This window comes from Pararge aegeria, chromosome 1, assembly GCF_905163445.1.
Source record: "Pararge aegeria chromosome 1, ilParAegt1.1, whole genome shotgun sequence".
NCBI lineage: Eukaryota > Metazoa > Arthropoda > Insecta > Lepidoptera > Nymphalidae > Pararge > Pararge aegeria.
The window spans coordinates 6,074,407-6,095,112 of record NC_053180.1 but is presented as its reverse complement, the minus strand read 5'-3'; the positions used below and the strand labels follow the sequence as shown (position 1 = coordinate 6,095,112).

The following is a 20,706-nucleotide window of genomic DNA, read 5'->3' as shown; positions in this document are numbered from 1 at the left end:
TTCAATTCATGGACCGAGCAGGCGGCGCACCAGATGATAAGTGGAAAGCAATCCCCTATAATCAGACAAATCGCAGGGCATGCTAGGATTACCTACAGCGTACCCATTAATCTGAGGTTTAGATTTTAAGACTCACGTGCCTGTAATCATACCGGCAATCACACCCTTCAGACCGGAACATAGCATTACAACAATGCTGCTTAGCCGCAGGAAAAAGCTTAAAAAAATAGCTTACATAAACGATAAAAAAGCTTAGCTGTTGCTCTGGATAGCTAATTAATATTAAGTGAAATTTTTATCAGCATATATATAAAACAACATAGTTTTTTTTATTCGACTACGCCCTTAACTTCAATCTTACGTGGTGTTAAATGATATTGCAAAAGTTATTTTGTCATTCAGTAGATAATTAATTATAGGAATAGAGAAAACTCGGACACATATATATGATAGCACACCTAAGTAGTACATCTATGATCGAAGGCGATGTTCATATCGCTGAAGTATACATAAACAAGAAAAGAATAGTACATATGTTGACCCATAACGTTGGACAGTCATCTCAGACACCCATTCTCATTGCATAAAAGAATGCGTATCTAGGCGCGCGCTCCCGTGTTGTCTTGTGTTGATACTGATAATTTCATTCGTTCATTCAAAGAAAAAAAAGTGCAAATATTTTTCTTGTGTATATAATACACACTTAATTAATATTTACTTAATAATTAAAAATAAAACTATACGTAGGTCAAAGAAAATATAGGTACGATAAAATAATATTAAATTGTAATAATGTTAAAAAATACAGTGAAAAAATATTGCATGGAAGGCAGCAAAGTTAATCAAGTTATGATTGCTATATTGAGTAAGTTATTTTTTTTAATTATCTTTCAGGACGTAATTTTCAGGAAGTGTGATTTCACAAATGTTTAATTTTTGTAATTTTTTTGCCGGCACATTAAATATTAAAATTCAAAGTACTTATAAATTTCTTTATCGGCACCCTTCCCACTTTTTGTTTTTCCTTTATATCGTTTTTATTCTGTAGGCTAAGTAACTTGTCGGCTTTTTATTGTTAGAATCTGCCTTCCGAACTGGCGGTAGAGTCAAGTTTCAAAAGACAGACTTCAAGTTTCAAAAGTGCTTACACAGTTAGACTACTAATTTTTAATATTGACATTTTATAAAAATAAGGTTGTTTTTAATAATTTTTTTACATAATTTGTTAATTTTTACTTAATTTTGTGTTGTATTACACCACGGGTTAGAAGCTTGTATGGAATATATCCTATTTTTGATAAATCGGAACATATTTAGGAAAATACTTAGTTTCCTAAAAAAACTTTCAACTTATAGGGCACCGCATGTGGCAATATGGAAGCTCATCTTATTTGTGACTCCTAAACATTTAAATAAAATCATACTTATTTAAAAATAACAGTATGTGATAATTGCGGTCAAATTAAAATTTAAAACAAGATTTGAGCAATCTTTACAAAAGAGGACAAAATGGGAAAATTCAAATTTTAAAATAGGGTTACCAGATTGAGTGGGTTGTCATTTAAGTTCATTTAGTTGTAGGTTCAAAAACATTTTTCAACTACATAGTGTCTATTTCTACCATTATCCGATTTCTACCGAAATGATCAAAGCGAAAAGTCTTATGTTTCTGGATTTCTTAAATTTAACTATTGAGAAATTAGCAAAAACAAACAAACTTAAGTGGTTCGATATTTTTGAATCTTCAAAATTGTTATTTACTCGCACATTTTATTCGTTCCCTTCTAAGCCAAAGAAACCACAGTGCGCGATTATAACTTGCATTTGGCCGGAGATTCTTTTATGATATTGGCAGGAGTTATTTTTCTCCACGGGGAAAGTACAAAATGTTTATCTCATCCGTTTTCCGAGGATGGATATAATATCCAGTTACTTACGTGTAAATCAAACGAAACTCCTTATTTTCCCTGAGCCGTGTGCTATTACGGTGCATGAAAACATCGTTAGGTAACCAGCACGCCCTTGCCTGCAATCTCACCTGGCGATAAGTGGTGATGCAGTGTAAGATGGTAGGGCTATCCTGTTAGGGAGTATGGTAGTCATACCCCTAATCGTTTTCCGTCGCACGGGAACACTAAATCGTCACGTCGGTAGGGTGGTAACTAGCTACGGCCTCAGCCTCAAAGCCTCCCACCAGACCAGACCAGAGAAAATTCAGAAATTATAAATTCCCAGATTGCCCCTGCCCGGAATCGATTAATTTACGCCAGGGAGGTCGTCATAATAGTCATTATCAAACCATTAACTGTACAATACCTCCTCTCAGAAAACTAGAATCTCAGAGTTAGTTCATTAGTAGGTAATACTACTAACGTGCAATTAAAATTGTTAAAGAAAATAAACCGCTATTAGAGCACCACGCTGTTATAATCATATGAAAGAGTTATATGAATTGCTTATACATAGAACATTCAGATTATGTTAATATGGCTTTAAACAATTTGAATGCACTTTAGATTGGCCTGTAACTGCGAAATCTTATGTCATGTTAATTTCATAGCTTTAAATAATTGCTTTACCGTTGATGGAGGGTACACGAAGGAAAATATCAAAGTAAGATTCCAGAGCGATAGGACATAACCTATTTTCAAGAAGAGGACACCTTAGGCTCTCAGTAGTGTCTCATGTGCTTTGCCTGAAATAACAGACTGGTACCAAGTGAGAAAGGTAATTAATAATGAGAGTTACTTAACTTCGATTTAGATGCCTGATTTTTATTTATTTATACTCCTTATTTGCACACCATTACAAGATAATTTTATGAATTAAAAAAAAAAAAAAAAAATTAAATGATGTTGGAAAACAGCAATTTGCTGAGTTTCTTGCTGGCTCTTCTCAGTGGAATCTGCCTTCCGAACCGATGGTAGAGTCACTAAAAACAAACTGACGTCGTTTCAAAAGTGCTTATTAATTAGGCCTACTTGAAATAAATGAATTTTGATTTTTTTTTTGAAAAAACGCTAGTGCGAGAAATCCTACTTCCCTCACAATACAGCTACAAAAAGTACCAAATTTTGAGCATTTCTTTTTAAAATAATCTAAACTCACCTCTCTCTCTCATGCTGTAGGGGAACAGGAAAGCCACGTTGTATTCGAAGATTTCCATGAGAGTCATCGTTTGCTCGAACTCCTCGTCCGTTTCGCTGCAGAAGCCGCAGATCATGTCCGTGGACAGACCCACTATCCAGAAAAATTACCAACATTTTTTGTAACGGGAACTAACACGTACACTACTATAATTTAAAATGCATATAAAAATGTATAAAATTGATAATTTCTCCAAGTGTAGGTAAAAGCACTAATAAAAATTATAAAAATTACAAGATGAAGAAACAAAAGGCTGCCTTATCGCTTACTAGCGACAGCTTGGCAACCTTAAGATTAGGAAAACATGAAAAAAAACTGCAGGCGGTGAATGGTTAAGAAAAAAAATATATATAGTGTTAAAAAATACATGTAGTTATAGTGAAAACGGGCATAAGATGTGTTATAGTAATTTTCTAAAGTGGGCACATATCAAGTTATAACTTGATATATGCTAGATATTTTACTGAATTAATAAACGTTTTAATGTCGTTTAATAAATGAAATGTTTTCAAGAAATAATTAAAATTATATTTCATTCACAGCCAATGTTCGTTAAATTGTGTAAATGGGTATTTTGATATGAATATAGATGCATTTTCGATAAACTTCAGTCTTGTGAGAGACTCAGACGATGCAAAGATACCTGTTGTCTTTATCATGTGATTTTTGTAACGTACTAAAAAAAACTATGAATTGTCTGTGTTTAACTCTCAGTATACAAATGCTTTCTTATTTTCCTGGAATCTACTGTAGTTACCATAAATTACATAGAAGGAAGGCATGGACGCAGTAATGGCTATTATTAAAAAGCTGTCATAAAGCGATTAAAACATCATTTAGGTACAAGCTTTATAGAACTTTAAGATTGAAAGATATTACCTGGACATAAACAATACTCTGAAAAGCGAGAGCAAAATCGTCGCGTCAAAGCGGCGTCTTTAGCAGCGTCCAAGTTTGCTTTCTGCGAGCGCTCAACCGAATTTTTGAGTGTCTTTTAACAATGTCTCCAACGGTGTCTCTCCCACAATGAGAAGGGGTTAAGGCTGTAGTCCAGCGCGGATTGGTGGAGTCCATACGCCTTTGAGAGCATTATGAAGAACTCTCAGGTTAACAAGTTTCATCACGATGTTTTCCTTCACCGTTGAAGCAAGTGATATTTTAATTGCTTACGCAATTTTTAATAACTAAGAAGAGATAAGTATATAAATTATTAATGCATTAATACTAGTGGCAAACATAAACTATATGCAAGGCGACTTCACTCGTTATAGATCTCCAGAAATCTCCATTCGAAAGTGTTATAGTATCGATTGCGACTAGGTAATATAAACTTACCCCAATAGTAAGAGAGAGATTCGAAATTTTAAAATAAAGTACGGAAATTTAAAAAAAAGGCAAAATAAATTTTGCGCAATTGGCTTATATTAATGAATTAATCGTGTGAAATACATGAACTTTTCTGACGTTCATTTTAATTTTTCGGTCATGTAGAAATATTTTGATTACACAGATATGTTGTCCATCATTGATTTAATATGTTACTAACGTATTATCATTCTCTACCTTTATTTGACCTATAACATATACAAAGTGTGACTGATTTACGAAATACTGTTGAAGTGTGCAAAAGTTTATTTTATAAGGATTCACCCGGTAACAATATTAAATCAAAAGAAGCCTATTTAAATTTCCATACTTATAATTCAAAATTAAAAACAAACCTCAATAAAAGGGGACGAAGAACGCGGGCAATGTCAGTAAAAAAAAAAATGAATGTGGCTATGCAAATAAAACAAATTCTGTGCAGACGCAGATCTACACTTGGAATCGAACCGCTAGGTAGTAGCGGTCCTATTTTAATAAAGTATCTACCATATTACTTAAAAATAAATAGTTTTAGACAGGATATCAATATTTTTTACCTTTAATATGTATCCTATCTAGCTTCAAACGTAAACTTACCTACTAAGTAGTAAATATTGCACGTTTATGAGTTTCCAGCTGTGCCATGTAAATGGTTTATGTCCATAAAAATGTATGACATGCATAACGCCCGTTATTTCTTTAACAGAATAGAGAGCGCGTAGGCAGTTCTTATGAATATTTTCTTGTTAAAGTGCATACTGGCGGACGCTGCAGTCCCGTTTTTTGATCGATCGGTTAAAATGTATACACCGTAGCTCGTAAAAGGCCATTGCTTTATTTCGTAATACTCGTACAGGTGGTTCGAATGCGATGTCATTTAATCAGGAGAAAGAGAGTTAGTGAAGTACTTAGTTCAGTATTCGTATTCTCTTTGTGATAGAGTTCGTCCGTAGAAGTACTACCTCTACGCTTATTTCTGACGCCAAGCACCATTTCTGTGTTCCCATCTGGAGGGCGAGTTTGCCGGCGTAAATAAATAAATAAATAAATATACTACGACTAAAATTAAGGATAGCTAACACATTATGGGTACTAAGATGACTGATGAATAATTATTATATATAGATAAACATCCAGACACTGAAAAACATTCATGTTCATAACACAATATTGTCCAGTTGTGGGAATCGAACCCACGGCCTTGGCTCAGAAAGCAGGGTCAACGAACAACGTCAAAACAACGTCAAAAAAATATAAAATTCATAAACAAAAAAATTATCCGCGGTACGAAGTTCGCCGGGACAGCTAGTTTTTATTATTAAAGCAGAATTAATCAGTAACCTATTCACCATCAAATTTGTTAATATTAGAGAAATCGGCTAAAGATACTTTTTAACATTTTGCTTGAACTATTTTCACGACCTTTCTGGCGCAGCAGTGTGCGCGTTCGACCCCCGGAAATAATAATTACAAACTAAAATTAATATTTACAATAAATATAAGCCGTCTAACTGTTCCCTTATGGGCATGGTACCCAAAATGCTGGCGCTATTGCCCCTTTGAATTGCTAGACTTAGCCGTTGGGGTAAATAAGCGCCAGCTCTTGTGTCACCAGACGTAAGGACCAATTTTTGGGACACGATGTTATGGCCCCAGAGTCGCAAACGCAAGCGCCGCAAAAACGTAGTCATTACAAATAACGGAGTATTTACGGCGCTTAAGTATTTGATTTTATTATTTAGCATTTCATTTTATTTAATTTTATCCTTTCTGGTCTGATGAGAGGCTTCAGTTGTGGCTAGTTACCAGCCTACCGCCTAGGAATTAAGTGTCCCGGCACGTAGTTGAGATGTCGTATAGAAAGCGCTTAATGGTATATGGTTAACATAACTGCCATACCTCTTGACCAGATGAGATTGCATTCAAAGGCGAAGCGTAGAAAACGAGAAAGATAGGTCGCCAAACCATGAACTTGATTCATAAACTTGATCCATTTCGAAATGAATTTAATGATCAACAATAGCGATACAAAGTAGACCGCGAGCACGCGTTCATTAATAATACAGCGAATAAACACATCTGTTCCCTGCAATTGGTTTGTTTACATAACGCACTTTGCTCTCTGGGTGAATGGACGCAGTGTTTTTGAATGAACGAACGAACGAATGTTTTTGATTTTGACGAAAACAAAATGATTTAGTCAGGTAGGTACGTAGACTGAGTAATGGTAGGTATTAATATATTATTCGATTGATAGAAAAACTCTATGACGGCCGATTGGCGCAGTGGGCAGCGGCCCTGCTTTCTGAGTCCAAGTGGGTTCCATTTCACATTTTAATACACACATCGCCATGTAGTGCCAATTTAAGCGTAGCTTGTGTTATGGGTACTAAGATGACTGATGAATATCTTTTATAAATAACATACATAAATACTTAGAGTATACATACAAACGCCCAGACACTGAAAAATATTCATGCTCATCACACAAAAATTTTCCAGTAGTGGGAATCGAACCCACGGCCTCGGACTCAGAAAGCAAGGTCGCTGCAAACTGCGCCAATCGGCCGTCAGTTTTATATTATAAGTATTTATGTATATTATTCATAAAAATATTCATCAGTCATCTTAGGTACTTGGCTAGATGGCGATGTGTGTGTTATGAACAAAATAAAATGAGAAGAATATAAAATCAAGACAACTATTTGCGAAATAATAAAAAATGCCCCGTCAGTGCCGTGCACTTCAAATTATGTTATTTTTGCAATTGCATTCAAAGTTATAATAGCCAATTAATGTCAACAATTTATATTTACATTTCCCGAGGCCGGGATGTTAATGGCTGAGGAGTTCTCTCATCTATAAACACGTCAGAATCTTTAAACTAGTAAGAGACTTGGTTGTTCTTATGTCTTAATGAAGGCGATGAGGTTCGCCTACTGAAATGTTTGTTTCGTCGAAATCGTCAGTCAGTTCCAAACATTTTTTTTTAATCAGTTGAAAGTTAGCCTGGTTCTACTTCTAGGTGACTCGATTATGTAGTCTAAGATGTTAGCTGTCTAATCTGGTAGGTGATTGGCAGTTATATTAAGCCATACCTCTTATCGGTTTCTTCCCAACGTCGTCGTATCGGCATGCCAAATCACATCGCTTGCATGTTGGCATGTCTTTGTTGGTAGGGTGGTAACGAGCCAAAAATACACACTTATATACACCCAAAAATGCATTGAATGTCGTTTAATGATCGTTAACTTTTATCAGGTTCAGTGTACTTCTAATTGAGACTTAAAGAGAAGAATGCATTACCTATCCTAATGTATTAAACAATAAGCTCACAAGTTTGTAAAGGTACGATTAACTAGGCCAAGTTTAGAACCGGCGCATAGATAAGCGATAAGTATGGAAACTAGGGTTGTCAACCACACTTTAATATAAAATACTAGCTTTCATAATCATCATCATAAATTCAACTGATTGACGTCCACTGCTGGACATAGGTCTTTTGTAGGGAGTTATAAAAACCACGGTCCCGGGCTGCTTGTTTCTAGCGGCTCCCAGAGACACTGTCTACCTCGTTGCGGGCCGACCTACGCTGCGTTCACCGATGTAGAGTCGCCATCCCAGCACCTTAAGACTCCAACATCCATCGGTTCTTTGAGCTATATGCCCCGCCCTTGCCACTTAAGCTTCGCGACTTGCTGAGCTATGTAGGTAACTTTCTTCTACGGATCTCCTAATTTGATCAAGTAGACACTCCTATCCAGCTATCTGCTATATCCATCACCCGCTGTGTAACTCTGAGCCTTCTTATGAAAGGTCTTTTGTAAATCCCGTGGCAACCGATTTTTCCTGTGTTCAAAATGAGCTAAGTTAACCCAAAACTAACTAAAAAAGCAACCAGTTATAATTAACTGTTTGTTTGTTTTGTTACACTTCTATAATCTCAGAATTTGGCAAGGCACTGACACAGTTGACAATTTGCCTATTAAAAGAAAAAGAGTATATATGCGTGTGTCTGTTAAATACGCGGTAGTGTGTGTTAAATTTGTTTTTATGATTTAAATAAATTAGTATTTATTCTGCACTCTTTATCTATATAAACTTTAATGTGGGAAATTTCATACTCCACCGACCGCGCAATTTTCTTAAAAAGGGGTACGAAGTTCTTGCGTGAAGCAAAAGCTTTTTTATAATCTAGATATACTAAGTTGTTTTTTTTAAAATTAAATGATGATAGCTAGAATAATTACTGTCTATTACTATACATTTCAATTGATAAATTTGTTTGTCTCGTTCGTGCCGAAAACATGATTAATGAGCCGCCCAAAAAAACAAACGAATTTATTATTTAGAAGGTGTATACCGACATTCCTGTAGATATAATAGATATTAAGTATTCTTGTAACTGTCATATGGATCTTGTGGCTGATGTTCACGAGATCTACGATTTCATTTCCATTAAATGTTAGTTACTGAGTTTTGCTATCAATATTTACGCTGTCCTTTCGTTTTAAGATCCGGAAACTGAAAACGGAAAGACGATGACGTAGGTATTTAGGTAAAGATCCTTTTCGAAGTGAATGTGGTATGCATGAGCCCGAGGTATCATTCCGCCGCGCTAATCCAAATCTAATTAGGAATTGCAGAACTAATGAACAATACAATTTTTTTGGGACAGTCTGCTTAACACGGTAATAGGTGTCGGCATAATATGTCTTCTTTCACTTAATACAAACTTACTTTATAAACAAAAATTGGATAGTAACAACCGTGTCTCTCAAAATGGACATAAATTAATGACTTTAGCATATCGTCTGCGAAAGGTACAGAAGTCACCCGTAAGATTGAGTATATTCTGTTTTTATAACAAGTAAGATTCCTAAGGCAGTTTTGGAATTTGAACATACCAATGCATAAGTTTATAGGAAGTTTAAATGCTTCGAAGCATCCGGATCTGCTTTCGTCTCTTATAAGATAGAAAAATAATGTTTAATTGAAAAGTTTTGATGTTGGAAGAAAGCTACTGCTTAGTATCTTGCTGGCTCCTTCTCGGTTGAATATGCTTTCCGAACCGGTGGCCACTACAAATATACAGACTTGATTTAAAATAAAGCTTTATCATAAAAACATTATTATGAAAATTAAGCTAAATTTACTATACTCCGCAAAAAAACAGGAGAATCTGTACTTTGCGATTAATCTTAATTTTCATAATATATGATGAAATTCCGCAAAGTAATACATGCGTATATCCAATACAGACTTGTCCTTTCAAACGTGCAGAGTACCTAAACCTACTTGAAATAAATAAAGGTTGATTTTGACTCACTTTAAATATAGATTAACTTATTCAAAGATAAGTTATCTTTTTTGAATATTTTTTTCTAACTAGTATTAGTTAGTATAAGATTAACAGTACAGTGATGAACATTTTAAATATATATTCCATATGATAGAAACATAACTCCTGTATATTTTAGATGAATGAATGAAAGAATGAATTAATACACTCTTATTATACACCACATAAAAATACAGGAAAAATTATAAAATAACTAGTTAACACGATGTATACAATAAGGCGGCCTTATCTAGCGATCTCTTCCAGGCAACCGATGGCGTCAGATCATTAATTAATAGTGAAAACTTTATTGGCTTGTGTAAGATCTATAATTACGTTAATGCATTATAACGATTTGTTTAAAGCTGTTTCTTTATAAAAATAAACTTATTTCAACCATCATCTAACTATGCATTTCTTTTACACTCATATTAATTTAACAAACTCTTCCTTGCTCTTTCTTCATTTGCCTTGAGGTAATATAACAAAATTGGCTACAATTTTCTGTACTTGTGTTGTAATTATAATGTTATTTTTTTATGGCGTGCAAGAAGACGTATATTATTTGTAGGTACTTCGTTAGGAACCATTGCGCAATTCTAATCAAGCTTCATAAGCAATGTTTTCGATCGACAAGTATCCTTAGGTATTTGCGGAACAATGAATGTGATCTGCAGCAATCATACATGTTCATTTGATACCCGCTGCTTCCAATGTCAGGTCAGAGGTAAATCAGTCCACGTTTTTTATTAAAACGTCTTTATAATATTCCACATTGTTGCTAACTACTCTCGTGAAGTGACTGGATTAACTAGCTATTGCTCTTATTTTACAAATCTCGTGAGATAAAAAGTAGTTTACTTTCCTCTCCGTCCTTTCAACTAACTTTATGCGTTTGAGATTGATTGGTTTTTTTAGTTTGGGCGTAAAGGAAGGACAAACAAACAAATAAACCTTCTTTTGCATAATAATAGCATTTTTTTAATTTAACCTATATTTAAATTTTGCCTGGATTCATTTATGTATAATAAAATATGAGGCTGTAGAATAAAAAAAAACCTGGTTTAGGTATCCAAAGAAGCTCTTTGTCCATTTCAAGATATTTTATGGCTGTCCAAGAGCCCTAGAGTTCCAAGTACTAGTCTTGTGCTTGGAACCAGCGGCTAAAAGGGGTCTAAATGTTATGTGTTAACCGGTGCGAGGTGCAATTCTAGTACCTCCGGAGAGTCCAGACTCGATCTATAAAAGTCCTCTGCTGCATTAAAGGCCTCTCCCAACGGGAGAGTTTGCCCACAGTTACCACGTTGGGCAGAGGAGTTGGTGATCGCAGTAGAATAGCACAGGGGACACTGCTACCCTATCTCTCTTATATTCACTTAATCGCTTCGTAGGGCACAGTGATGTCAGTATATATCATAATCTACCGTCACAACACGGCCCATTAAACGGTTTATATTTACCAAATAAGATAACGCTAATGTTTTAAAATGATTTCATTTTATTGCAGTGGTTCTCCCAGTGTTTTCATACGGCACAGCGGTTGGCTGGCTGTCACCGATGGGTCCACGGCTGATGTCTGAAGAGACTCCGGCTGCGAAGCCTGTCCACCCCGACGTCATATCCTGGATGGCGTCAGTCCCATACTTGGTGGGGACACCAGCGGTCTTCCTCTTTGGTTATATCGTGGACAACTATGGGCGGAAGAAAGCTCTAATGCTTACTTCTCTTTCAATGGCTGTAAGTTTATGTGACGAATGACTTTATCATCATCACTTCAACCAATTTGTATTCTACTTCTGTCTTTGTATTTCTATTGTTTTTTTCCCTAACTTCATAGTGGTGTACAAATAAAGAGTTAAATAAATAAACTAATCGATGTACAATGCTGGACATAGGTCTTTAGTGGGGAGTTCTGAGAATCCACGTTTCTGGGCAGCTAGTTTTCAGTGGCTCCCAGCGAATCGTTTGATGTCGCCCGGCCATCTCGTTGGGAGCCAGCGAACGCTGCGTTTACCAGTGCAGGGTCGCCATTCCAGCACCTTGGGACCCGAACGTCCATCGGTTGTCTGAGCTAAGTATATGCCCCGGCCATTGTTACTTCAGCTTTGCGACTAGTCGCAGCTATTTCTGTTACTCTAGTTCCTCTACGGATCTCCTGATTTCACAAGTAAGGCACTGCGAAAAAATCCGCGTTTTGTTTCCCGCAATTCTGTAACAATTGCAATCATATAGAGATACCCGCACTTCCGATTCAAAATTCACGCGTGGTTTAATACAAATTTCACGCGGTGCAAAGCGGGTTATTTTCTTGCGAATATTTTTCAAGTCCATTTAGAAGTACCTACATCTCTGCCGTTAAGTACTGTGAAAAACCACAAGAGTTGACATTGCGTGTTAGATAAACATTCGTACACGAAATATAAAGTGCAGGCTAGAGCTCTGACCGAGCTGCAATATCAGAGATCATGTTTAAGTATTATATTATATATTATACCAGTACCAGTATACAACTGTATACTGGTACTGGTATATTTATTCCCTCGTTGGTCTAGTGGTAAGCATGCCCAAGTACACATAACGAGTCTTTGAGTTTGATTCCTACCGGTACTAACTGATATTTATTTTCAAGTATTTGTCATGAAAGTCTTAGCTCTATCTCGGAGTGACAGTGATATCTTAGTTTGTATTAATGGAAAGCTTATAGAAAATAGGACTTTTCTTAAAGCATAAAGGATTAAGTAAACGATAAAAAACCATGGGTGTGAATTATATTGCTCTAACCAAGTTGTTCCTTAAATATTTTTAAATGACAATGTGACTTGATGATAACAAAAAGAACACAAGTTTGTCGTGGGCTTCTTCTTAGAAAAGGGCGCGTTTGAAACCTTCGTAGCTCTAATTTTAAAATCACGAATGTAGTTATCGCCATCACTCACTACTATGTAGGTACACATTTTGCATGTAATGAATGCATCAAAAGTTTCATGTATGTGCCTATTTGAATAAAGAAATATTTGAAAACTGAGCAAAACTTTTGCTGCAGATGATAATGACCATTTTATATTTATTTCAGGTTTGTTGGGGTCTGAAACTCTACTCCACCGAAACCTGGGCTCTGATAACAGCCCGAGCAATTATTGGTCTAGGAGTCAGTGGATCTTACGTAGTCACACCTCTGTACATAAAGGAGATAAGCGAAGATTCTATACGGGGCACGTTAGGCAGCTTAGTGGTGCTGAGCCAGAATCTAGGGAACCTAGTAGTTTATGTGTTAGGGGAATATTTGTGTTATCACGCGATCTTATGGATCTGCTTGGCGATACCCCTGCTGCATTTGTTGCTGTTTGCCGCTATGCCGGAAACGCCTTCTTATTTATTGAAGAGTGGAAAAGTTGAGGTGAGTAGAGAACATGAAGTACTTTCTTTTATTTCTAGTAGGCAAATTTAAGCACTTGAAATGTAAAGTTTAATCTATTTGTAGTGTCTGTACGGACTGTACCTACCTCTCTCACCGGTTCGGAAGGCAGATTCTACTGAGAAAAAGCCGGCAAGAATCTCAGCAGTTGTTCTTTTTCAACATCACTATTTCTACAATAATTATTCTGTCTTACGAGAGATGAAATTAAAGCGGTGTGCTTCCAAGCAGCCTTTCATTATAAGATAGATTTTAATAAGAATATTGTCGATTTATATCGCAAGAGTGTTCCCATACAAATGGGTTAGAATATATGACCTAGTATGGAGTCTTACCTACTGTCCATCTTTTTTATTTTCTAACTAAAAAATTGCTTCGTTCTCTACATTGTTTGGCGGCTCGACGTCCTCGATTACTCCTCCCACTTGCAGAATGTTAAAACCTGGTTACCTTTTGCAGGATGCCCGATCAGCATTAGCATGGCTGCGCTGCCGGCCAGCTTTAGATGCAGTAGTCGACACTGAGTTGCAGCTTTTGTTGCTGGAATTGGAGCAAGACAACAACGGCAGCTTCTTCACCACAATAAAGACTTTAGGTAGGTTAATTAAAGCCGCTGGCATAGGCTGGCACCGTTAACTGTTATGATCGATTAACATTGGTCAAGGATAGTGGCGGGCAGCGCCCGGGGAAGAGTTCCTCCGGGGAAGTATATATAAGTCTGAAGGGAATGGAACCCAAGCCACAGATTGATTGACGTGGGGCAGCACTTTGGAAGCGTGGTTGCTGGTGTAATGGCACGTTTGGTTCACGGACATAGGTCGCTATATAGAAACACATACTAATGTGTTTCTTGCATGGCTTGCGTCAGGTACGAAAACTTCTTGGTTTATTATTACTAAGCAAGACTTACGGGTCTATTATGTTGCTGGGTGTATATGTACGTTACAAATTATGAAAAGTTCTCATGAGTCTGCACGGGCAGTCTATCAAACCTTTATTTGCATTAGATAACCTCAGTTGCTAATAGTAACTACGTCAAAGGTACTGAATATAGCCTTGCGACTGAGGTTACCCTGAAGGAAAGGTTAGAGTCAAATCCCCCGCCTCGCCTGGGACGGAGAGTAGCCGAAAAACTTTTATGCCCGTTTTCACCAACAACGAACAAGGCAATGCCTAGATAATGCCTAATCTAAGGAGATTGCTAGGCATTAATCAACTGTTCACCAATAGTTATCACCTAAGAGCCCGCGAAATGTTTTTTCGCCTAAATAATTTGGCATTCGATTAAGGCGATGCCAAGCTTAAGCGAAAATGGGCACTAGAAGCCTCACAAAGAAACGTGGCAGAACTATGCAGCGGTTAATGTCTCGAAACTAGGGGCTTACAAATAAATGTGGCATAAAGTCGCAATAGTTATGCAGTTTAACTTACAGCACCTTTCAAAAGTTAGAGTCATTTCATTATTACGACGTTATGCCATCTTTGTTTGTAAGGTCCTGAATAGTGAATATGTCAAAACTATCTCAATGCGGTTTAGATCCTTTTGAGTTTAACAAGATACGTCCAATTCACCATAGCACCCAGAGACACTTCGCTCTGTTGACTCGCACAGTAACACTGAACAAACTGTAACGGTAACCCAAGTGGTCGCTAAACAACTCCCAAGGGTCGGTTACTAACGAGACAGCGGTGTTTATGCATCTAAGTGCTTCGGAAGTGGAGGTTTACCAATTTGCGTTTGTAAACATAACTGTGTGACGACTGGTTGTGTCTACAGCGTAGGTCGGGAAACTTGATCTATTATGGGCACTGACGTAAATGGGTAACAGATAAGTAACTCCGTAAGGTTATAGAGAGGTCCTGTTAAAGTACGTATAAGGATTAGGTAAACGATAAAAAATATTAGGTGTGAATTATTACTTCGCTCTTTAGTTTTTTATCATAAGTAGTAATAATTGAAGCACAAAGCAGATGGGCCATTTGATAGTTTGTGAAAAACCTTCGGCGCTAACTTCATGTCATTATCTACTACTACCAAAAGTTTGTTGCTCTTAAAAAGTTTTAAGTGACAATGTGAAACATGTTACAAGTTTATTTTTTTCATCAAAATTAGGGATGTAGATTGTAGGAACCTATATTTTACTTATAAGAATTTTTTACTCGTTTTACTGGTAGCGAAACTGCCGCCACTGTCTTCGAAAGGCAAAACTAGTGGACTGTAAAAGCTAGTTAATTTAGAATTCAGGAATCGACGCGTTAGAAAGGCCGCAAAGAAACAGGGAGTCGTGCACTAATATGAGCAGATCCTCGACCTATACTTAAGCGAAGAGCACGGTTCACCGGCACATCCACTGGCACCACGAAGACACTCTGAGAGATTCGATGGACACAGCAGCAGGATTCACGACGACACGACTATCCAGGCTCGGTTAAGCGCAGACGTCTTTAGGCGGCGCTCACATCGCGTATATAGGCGTGATATACATCGCGTGATATTGCACGATAAGGAATAGTAGGGTAGTTAGATAATAATGTGGACAATCGACCGACTTATTAAATCCAAAAAGAAGTCTATAGTTCGCGTCAACAATTACAATTTATAAATAATTATGCTCCAACATCCTAAAACTTGCAGTGCTACAACCAACAAACTTAAAATAATCGGAATGTCATGTAAGAGACACAAGTGCGGCAATGTAAAGAGAAAAACACGTGATTAATTTATTGCATTACAGGCCTAAAGGTGATAAAATAAAATTTACCTAATGAGCAAGTGTGAAGAAACTAAGTAAAAGAATACAAGATTAAAATATTGCTCTTTTCAAACTATTCTATCATTCTATCGTATATGTACCTAGGTAATAAGATTTTTCTATAAACTTACGCTGAATTAGTTACCTACTTGATGGTAGTTTATTATTGTTTCTATTTTCAGTTTCTGACAGCAGCACGTTCCGCGCTTTCCGGATAACAATGGCAATAACCCTAGCCAGGGAGCTTTGCGGATGCTTGGCAGTCTTACATTTCGCATCGCTAATCTTCAGCCAAGCTAGCGGAGGGTGGGTGCTGACTGCCAATCAGCAAGCAGCTGTGCTTGGAGTTGTACAACTTGTTGGTTCCTGTACAGCATCCAGTTTGGTGGAGAGGACGGGGAGAAAGGTTGGAGTGCTTAACTTACGCGTATTATACCTACTACATACCTACTTCGTAGTCCTTTTAAGGACTGTAAGTAGTTTAGTTTAAATAGGGTCTTAAGTACCTCGGTTACATAGTTACACTACCTACTGGTACTTAGCTTTACAGCGAAAAAAGATTTATTTAATTTTTATTTTGCAGTCTTTATTGCACAAATCTGAAAAGAAAATAATAATAAAAATATATATAAGTATAAATATGATTGCGTGCAAAGGCGGTCTTATTGCAAAAGCAATCTCTTACAAGCAATCTCTTACAAGCAATCTCTTTATCTCAATCTTTCTTATTCTCTTTATCTGCAATCTCTTTATCCAAGGGTTCTACCCTTGGTGAAAATAATTGAAAACATGAAAGTGCAAACAATAAAACATAAACACGCAAAAAAATGTTATTCTTAATTATATTTCTGACTTTTCTATTCAGGATTGGCTACTCACTTTTTTATTTATTTATACTCTTTATTTGCACACAAATAAAAATACAGAAGAAGAATAAAAGAAAACACAGACAGAAGAAGTATACAAAAGGCGGCCTTATCGCTTTGTAGCGATCTCTTCCAGGCAACCTTAGGATAAGGAAAACAAAAGGATATACATACATACTGCAGGTTGCGCATATTAAAAAAAAATACATACTAATAACTACATACTAATACTTACTTAAACTAGATTACACAAATAAAATAATACATAATATATTAAATATTAAAAAATAATAAACTAATATATACTATAACATACACTTACAATATTCAGTAAAATTTTCTCGACAGAAACAGCTGTTTACCTTTACAAGTTTTCTTATTTATTACAATTTCAGGATAAAAAAAGTACTAAATATGTACGTAGATATTAGATATCGACAATTTTTTTTATTACTCAAATAATGATTCCTACCTATTTCCTCCAGGTGTAGGTACAATACTGTTTCCAAGAGTAAATAGATCGCGCTCTTTATATTCCAAGATTTACTTAGTTTAACTTTCAGGAAATCGAATAGCTAGAAATCTTTTACTTGGCATTCTGGTAATGTCTCGCTCTCATGTCATTCTTTGTTCCAGCCTCTTCTAGGTACAACGTGCTTCGTATCAGGCATAGCCCTGGGCGCCCTAGGAGCGTGGTTTGCAGCTAGTGAAGGTTCGCACGCATGGTTGCCCGTGCTTGCGTTATGCCTGTGCATATACTGTGATGCTGCTGGTCTGCAACCGGTTCCATTCGTAGTTATGACCGAGATGTTCTCCTTCCAGGTGAGACGACTACGACTAAGTAAGCGGAAATAAGTATTATGATCATCACCAATACCACAAATAACCGACGGCCGTGTGTCCACTAATGGGCACGCGTGTCATCTCAGAATGAGAAGGGCCATAGGCCGTAGTCCACGCTGGCCAAGAGTGAATTGGTAGGCTTTATACGTCCTTGAGAACATTATGGAAAACTCTCAGGCACGCAGGTTTCCTTAAGTTCCAGAAGTGATAACGAAGTTTTCCTTTACCTTTAAAGCGAGTGATATTTTAATGGCTTGAATAAAAACGCACGTAACTCCGAAAAGGTAGAGGTGACGGGGTTCGTACTCGTACCCCCCATAAGGGAAGCCGTCGACTTATCCACTAGACTATCTCGAGGCATAATACAGCAAACATATTTCATCGGAAAATGTTGCAAATGCATTTAATTTGGTAGGTCATAAAGTCACAAATAATATTTCTTCTGGACTGGCTGCCCTTAACAAATGTCAGTTGGAATCTCGTTTCTCGTCTTTTCTATCTTACCCCGGTTTCTATACGGCATCGTAAGGCTAAATCGCCTAGCAGTACGTCAGCGACGGTAGGGTGGTTACCATGTGGTAACTAAATACGGCCCTTCAATCAAGGGTAGCTGTTACTGCACAGAAATTAGAATATTCAGAAACCGTGTACATGGCTAATATTGGAAAAACAAAACCACTCCACTCTAGTATTCGTTCTCGAACAGGCCGTTACCTCATTCTCTCTTATAAGTTTATCGTAAATTGAGGAAAATGGGATGGGAATGAGGGTTCTCTATGTTTTTGATTCTGTGTATTAGTATAATGAAAATAGAGTTGTCACGATCGGATCTTTTTTTAGCTGCATGCAATTTTTGTAGCTAAGTATATGTTATCTAAGTGTTAGCTGTTCCTCAGGGTTTGAAAGCGTTAATAAAAAGGTCGTAACGTAATGTTATAAACCTAATAATAAAAAAAAACAGCAAAACCTTGAATCCCCTATATACCCACTTTAACTTCAAAAATTTGGGGCTTTCAAAGAAACTTCCAACCGCTATATTATCCCTTTAGATAAATCTCCTTCGTATTAACTACTAACCTAATTTTAGCTTTAGTGTACTTACGTGTAATAGTTTTTATGATCTCGTGATGAAGCTCGAGGTCAAATAGTTCGTGACTTTTAGCTTTTATATATTTTATAGATTTGTTAATTGTTGCAGTATCGAGGCACGGTAACATCCATTGTCACAGCGTTCGCCTGCGCAATAGTATCCATAGAACTGCGGGTGTTTCAACCGCTGGCCACCAGCGTTGGTCTTTACCTCATCTTCTGGATCTTCTCCGCGGTGTGCCTCATCAGCACTGTGTACATTGTCTTCTGTGTTCCGGAGACAAAGAGGAGAACGATAGAGGAGATCTACGCGGAATTCGGCGGAAAGGAGAAGGAGAAAGACTTGGAAGCGCATGTCACACGATTGTAGGTTACGATATAGTAATGGATGTAGATTTTATCACAGAATTAAGAACATACAGAAACCGTGTACACGACTAATATTGAAGCATCAAAAGCCACTCCACTTTACATTGATTTCTCGAACCAACGCTTAGACTTTGCTCTTTTCTATCAACAATTTGCCAACTACACGACATGGCTTAGCATGGGCAGGAGACAATTATATCCCCGGGGAAAAGACGAAAGTTTATCTTCTCCCACACAGCTTTATCAACTCTCACAGCGCTGGCGCACAAATGGAAATAATGTCCAAATAATAAATGGGGTAAACTTTTCCTACTCTACCTTCCCGTGCTTTAGCAGGTGGACACGTTGTGTCCTTGTTATAATTTTTGTCTCCTGCCCATTGGAAATGGAAAGATTTTGAATGAGTTGGATCGTTAACCTAGGGCGTACGACAATATGTTCTTTCGTAAAATGTACTTATAGCAGACACTTCGAAAATGCTGTACGAGTTTATGAATATAGTTTATAGGAAACGGATACCTGTCCTAATTAAAATGTCTTTATTTATGACCGTTTCGGAATATTTGTTCTACTTCAACATTTATTAATGGGTAGCCCAGGACGGATACGGGAAGGGGAGTGAACTGTGATACCTTCCCCATCGTGTCTGATTCCACTCGGAATTTCGCACCTGTTCGGAAGTTCCTCTTCAGAATACTCATATAGATGCAATGACTAGGATTATTATAATAGTAATTTGTATAAATAACAGCTTTTCTTAATTAATTGTAGATAGTAAATAAGTCCATTATTATTTGCAGGTTTATATACTTACATAAAACTACCTATTTATCTTCTTGTGGAAACCACCTTATAAGTCAATATAAATCAATAAGATTATTTCTTTAATTCAAGTTTCATGATTACTATTTCGTTGTAGGTATATCATGCGTAGCCCATTTAATTTGTTTGATCTAAACGGTTTTAAAACAGCTAATTATCAAAATATTAAAGGTATATTTCAATAGTTTAACATGATTTATGGTACCATGCCACGCCGCGAGGCATGGTACCATAAATCATGTTTCGTACTTATTATAGAATGTTTACTTTTGGAGTGCTCTCTTTTCATCAGTGTTACTGCGCCGCTGATTAAAAATAGTACCTATACAAAGTACAGTACAACTATTTTATGCTCTTAATATATAGTATATTAATTTTAATGTAGGCATAAATATGTACAGTCGATAATTTGTGATAAATTGAACACAGGCCAATAACATTGTAGGCCTACACAAATCATAAATGAAACTCAATTGACAACATTATGTAATGTTCCCATCCTTTTCAATAAGGAGCAGTAAAAAAAAAGGATGATACTACTTTTAGATTTGTCAGTTAAGGATTTTTGTGCAACCGTATTGGCAACCCTGTAAAGACTGGTGATAATAATAAAACAATATTTAAATTATGTTTTTGTTTCTTTGATGGGTTGGTGGTTATTTATATACTAAATAAATAAATGTATACTTCAACAAT

The 20,706-nt window shown here is 36.6% G+C and overlaps 1 protein-coding gene across 1 annotated transcript; it reads left to right on the top strand.

Moving 5' to 3' along the window:
• The first annotated feature begins 790 nt into the window (after nucleotides 1-790).
• LOC120624120 (solute carrier family 2, facilitated glucose transporter member 8-like) lies at nucleotides 791-19,436 on the top strand. The gene is made up of 7 exons (XM_039890479.1): nucleotides 791-865; nucleotides 11,361-11,590; nucleotides 12,927-13,250; nucleotides 13,728-13,863; nucleotides 16,204-16,427; nucleotides 17,524-17,709; nucleotides 18,929-19,436. The coding sequence occupies exons 1-7, from the start codon at nucleotides 793-795 to the stop codon at nucleotides 19,187-19,189; spliced, it is 1,434 nt and encodes a 477-aa protein (XP_039746413.1). The 5' UTR covers nucleotides 791-792; the 3' UTR covers nucleotides 19,190-19,436.
• Nucleotides 19,437-20,706: the final 1,270 nt, after the last annotated feature.

Bases quoted from the DNA above. Each gene is read 5' to 3' on its own strand.
- LOC120624120 (XM_039890479.1), top strand. From the start codon at position 793: ATGTTAAAAAATACAGTGAAAAAATATTGCATGGAAGGCAGCAAAGTT. The intron at 866-11,360 runs GTAAGTTATTTT...ATTTTATTGCAG, and splicing joins AGTTATGATTGCTATATTGA to TGGTTCTCCCAGTGTTTTCA. The intron at 17,710-18,928 runs GTGAGACGACTA...TAATTGTTGCAG, and splicing joins CCGAGATGTTCTCCTTCCAG to TATCGAGGCACGGTAACATC.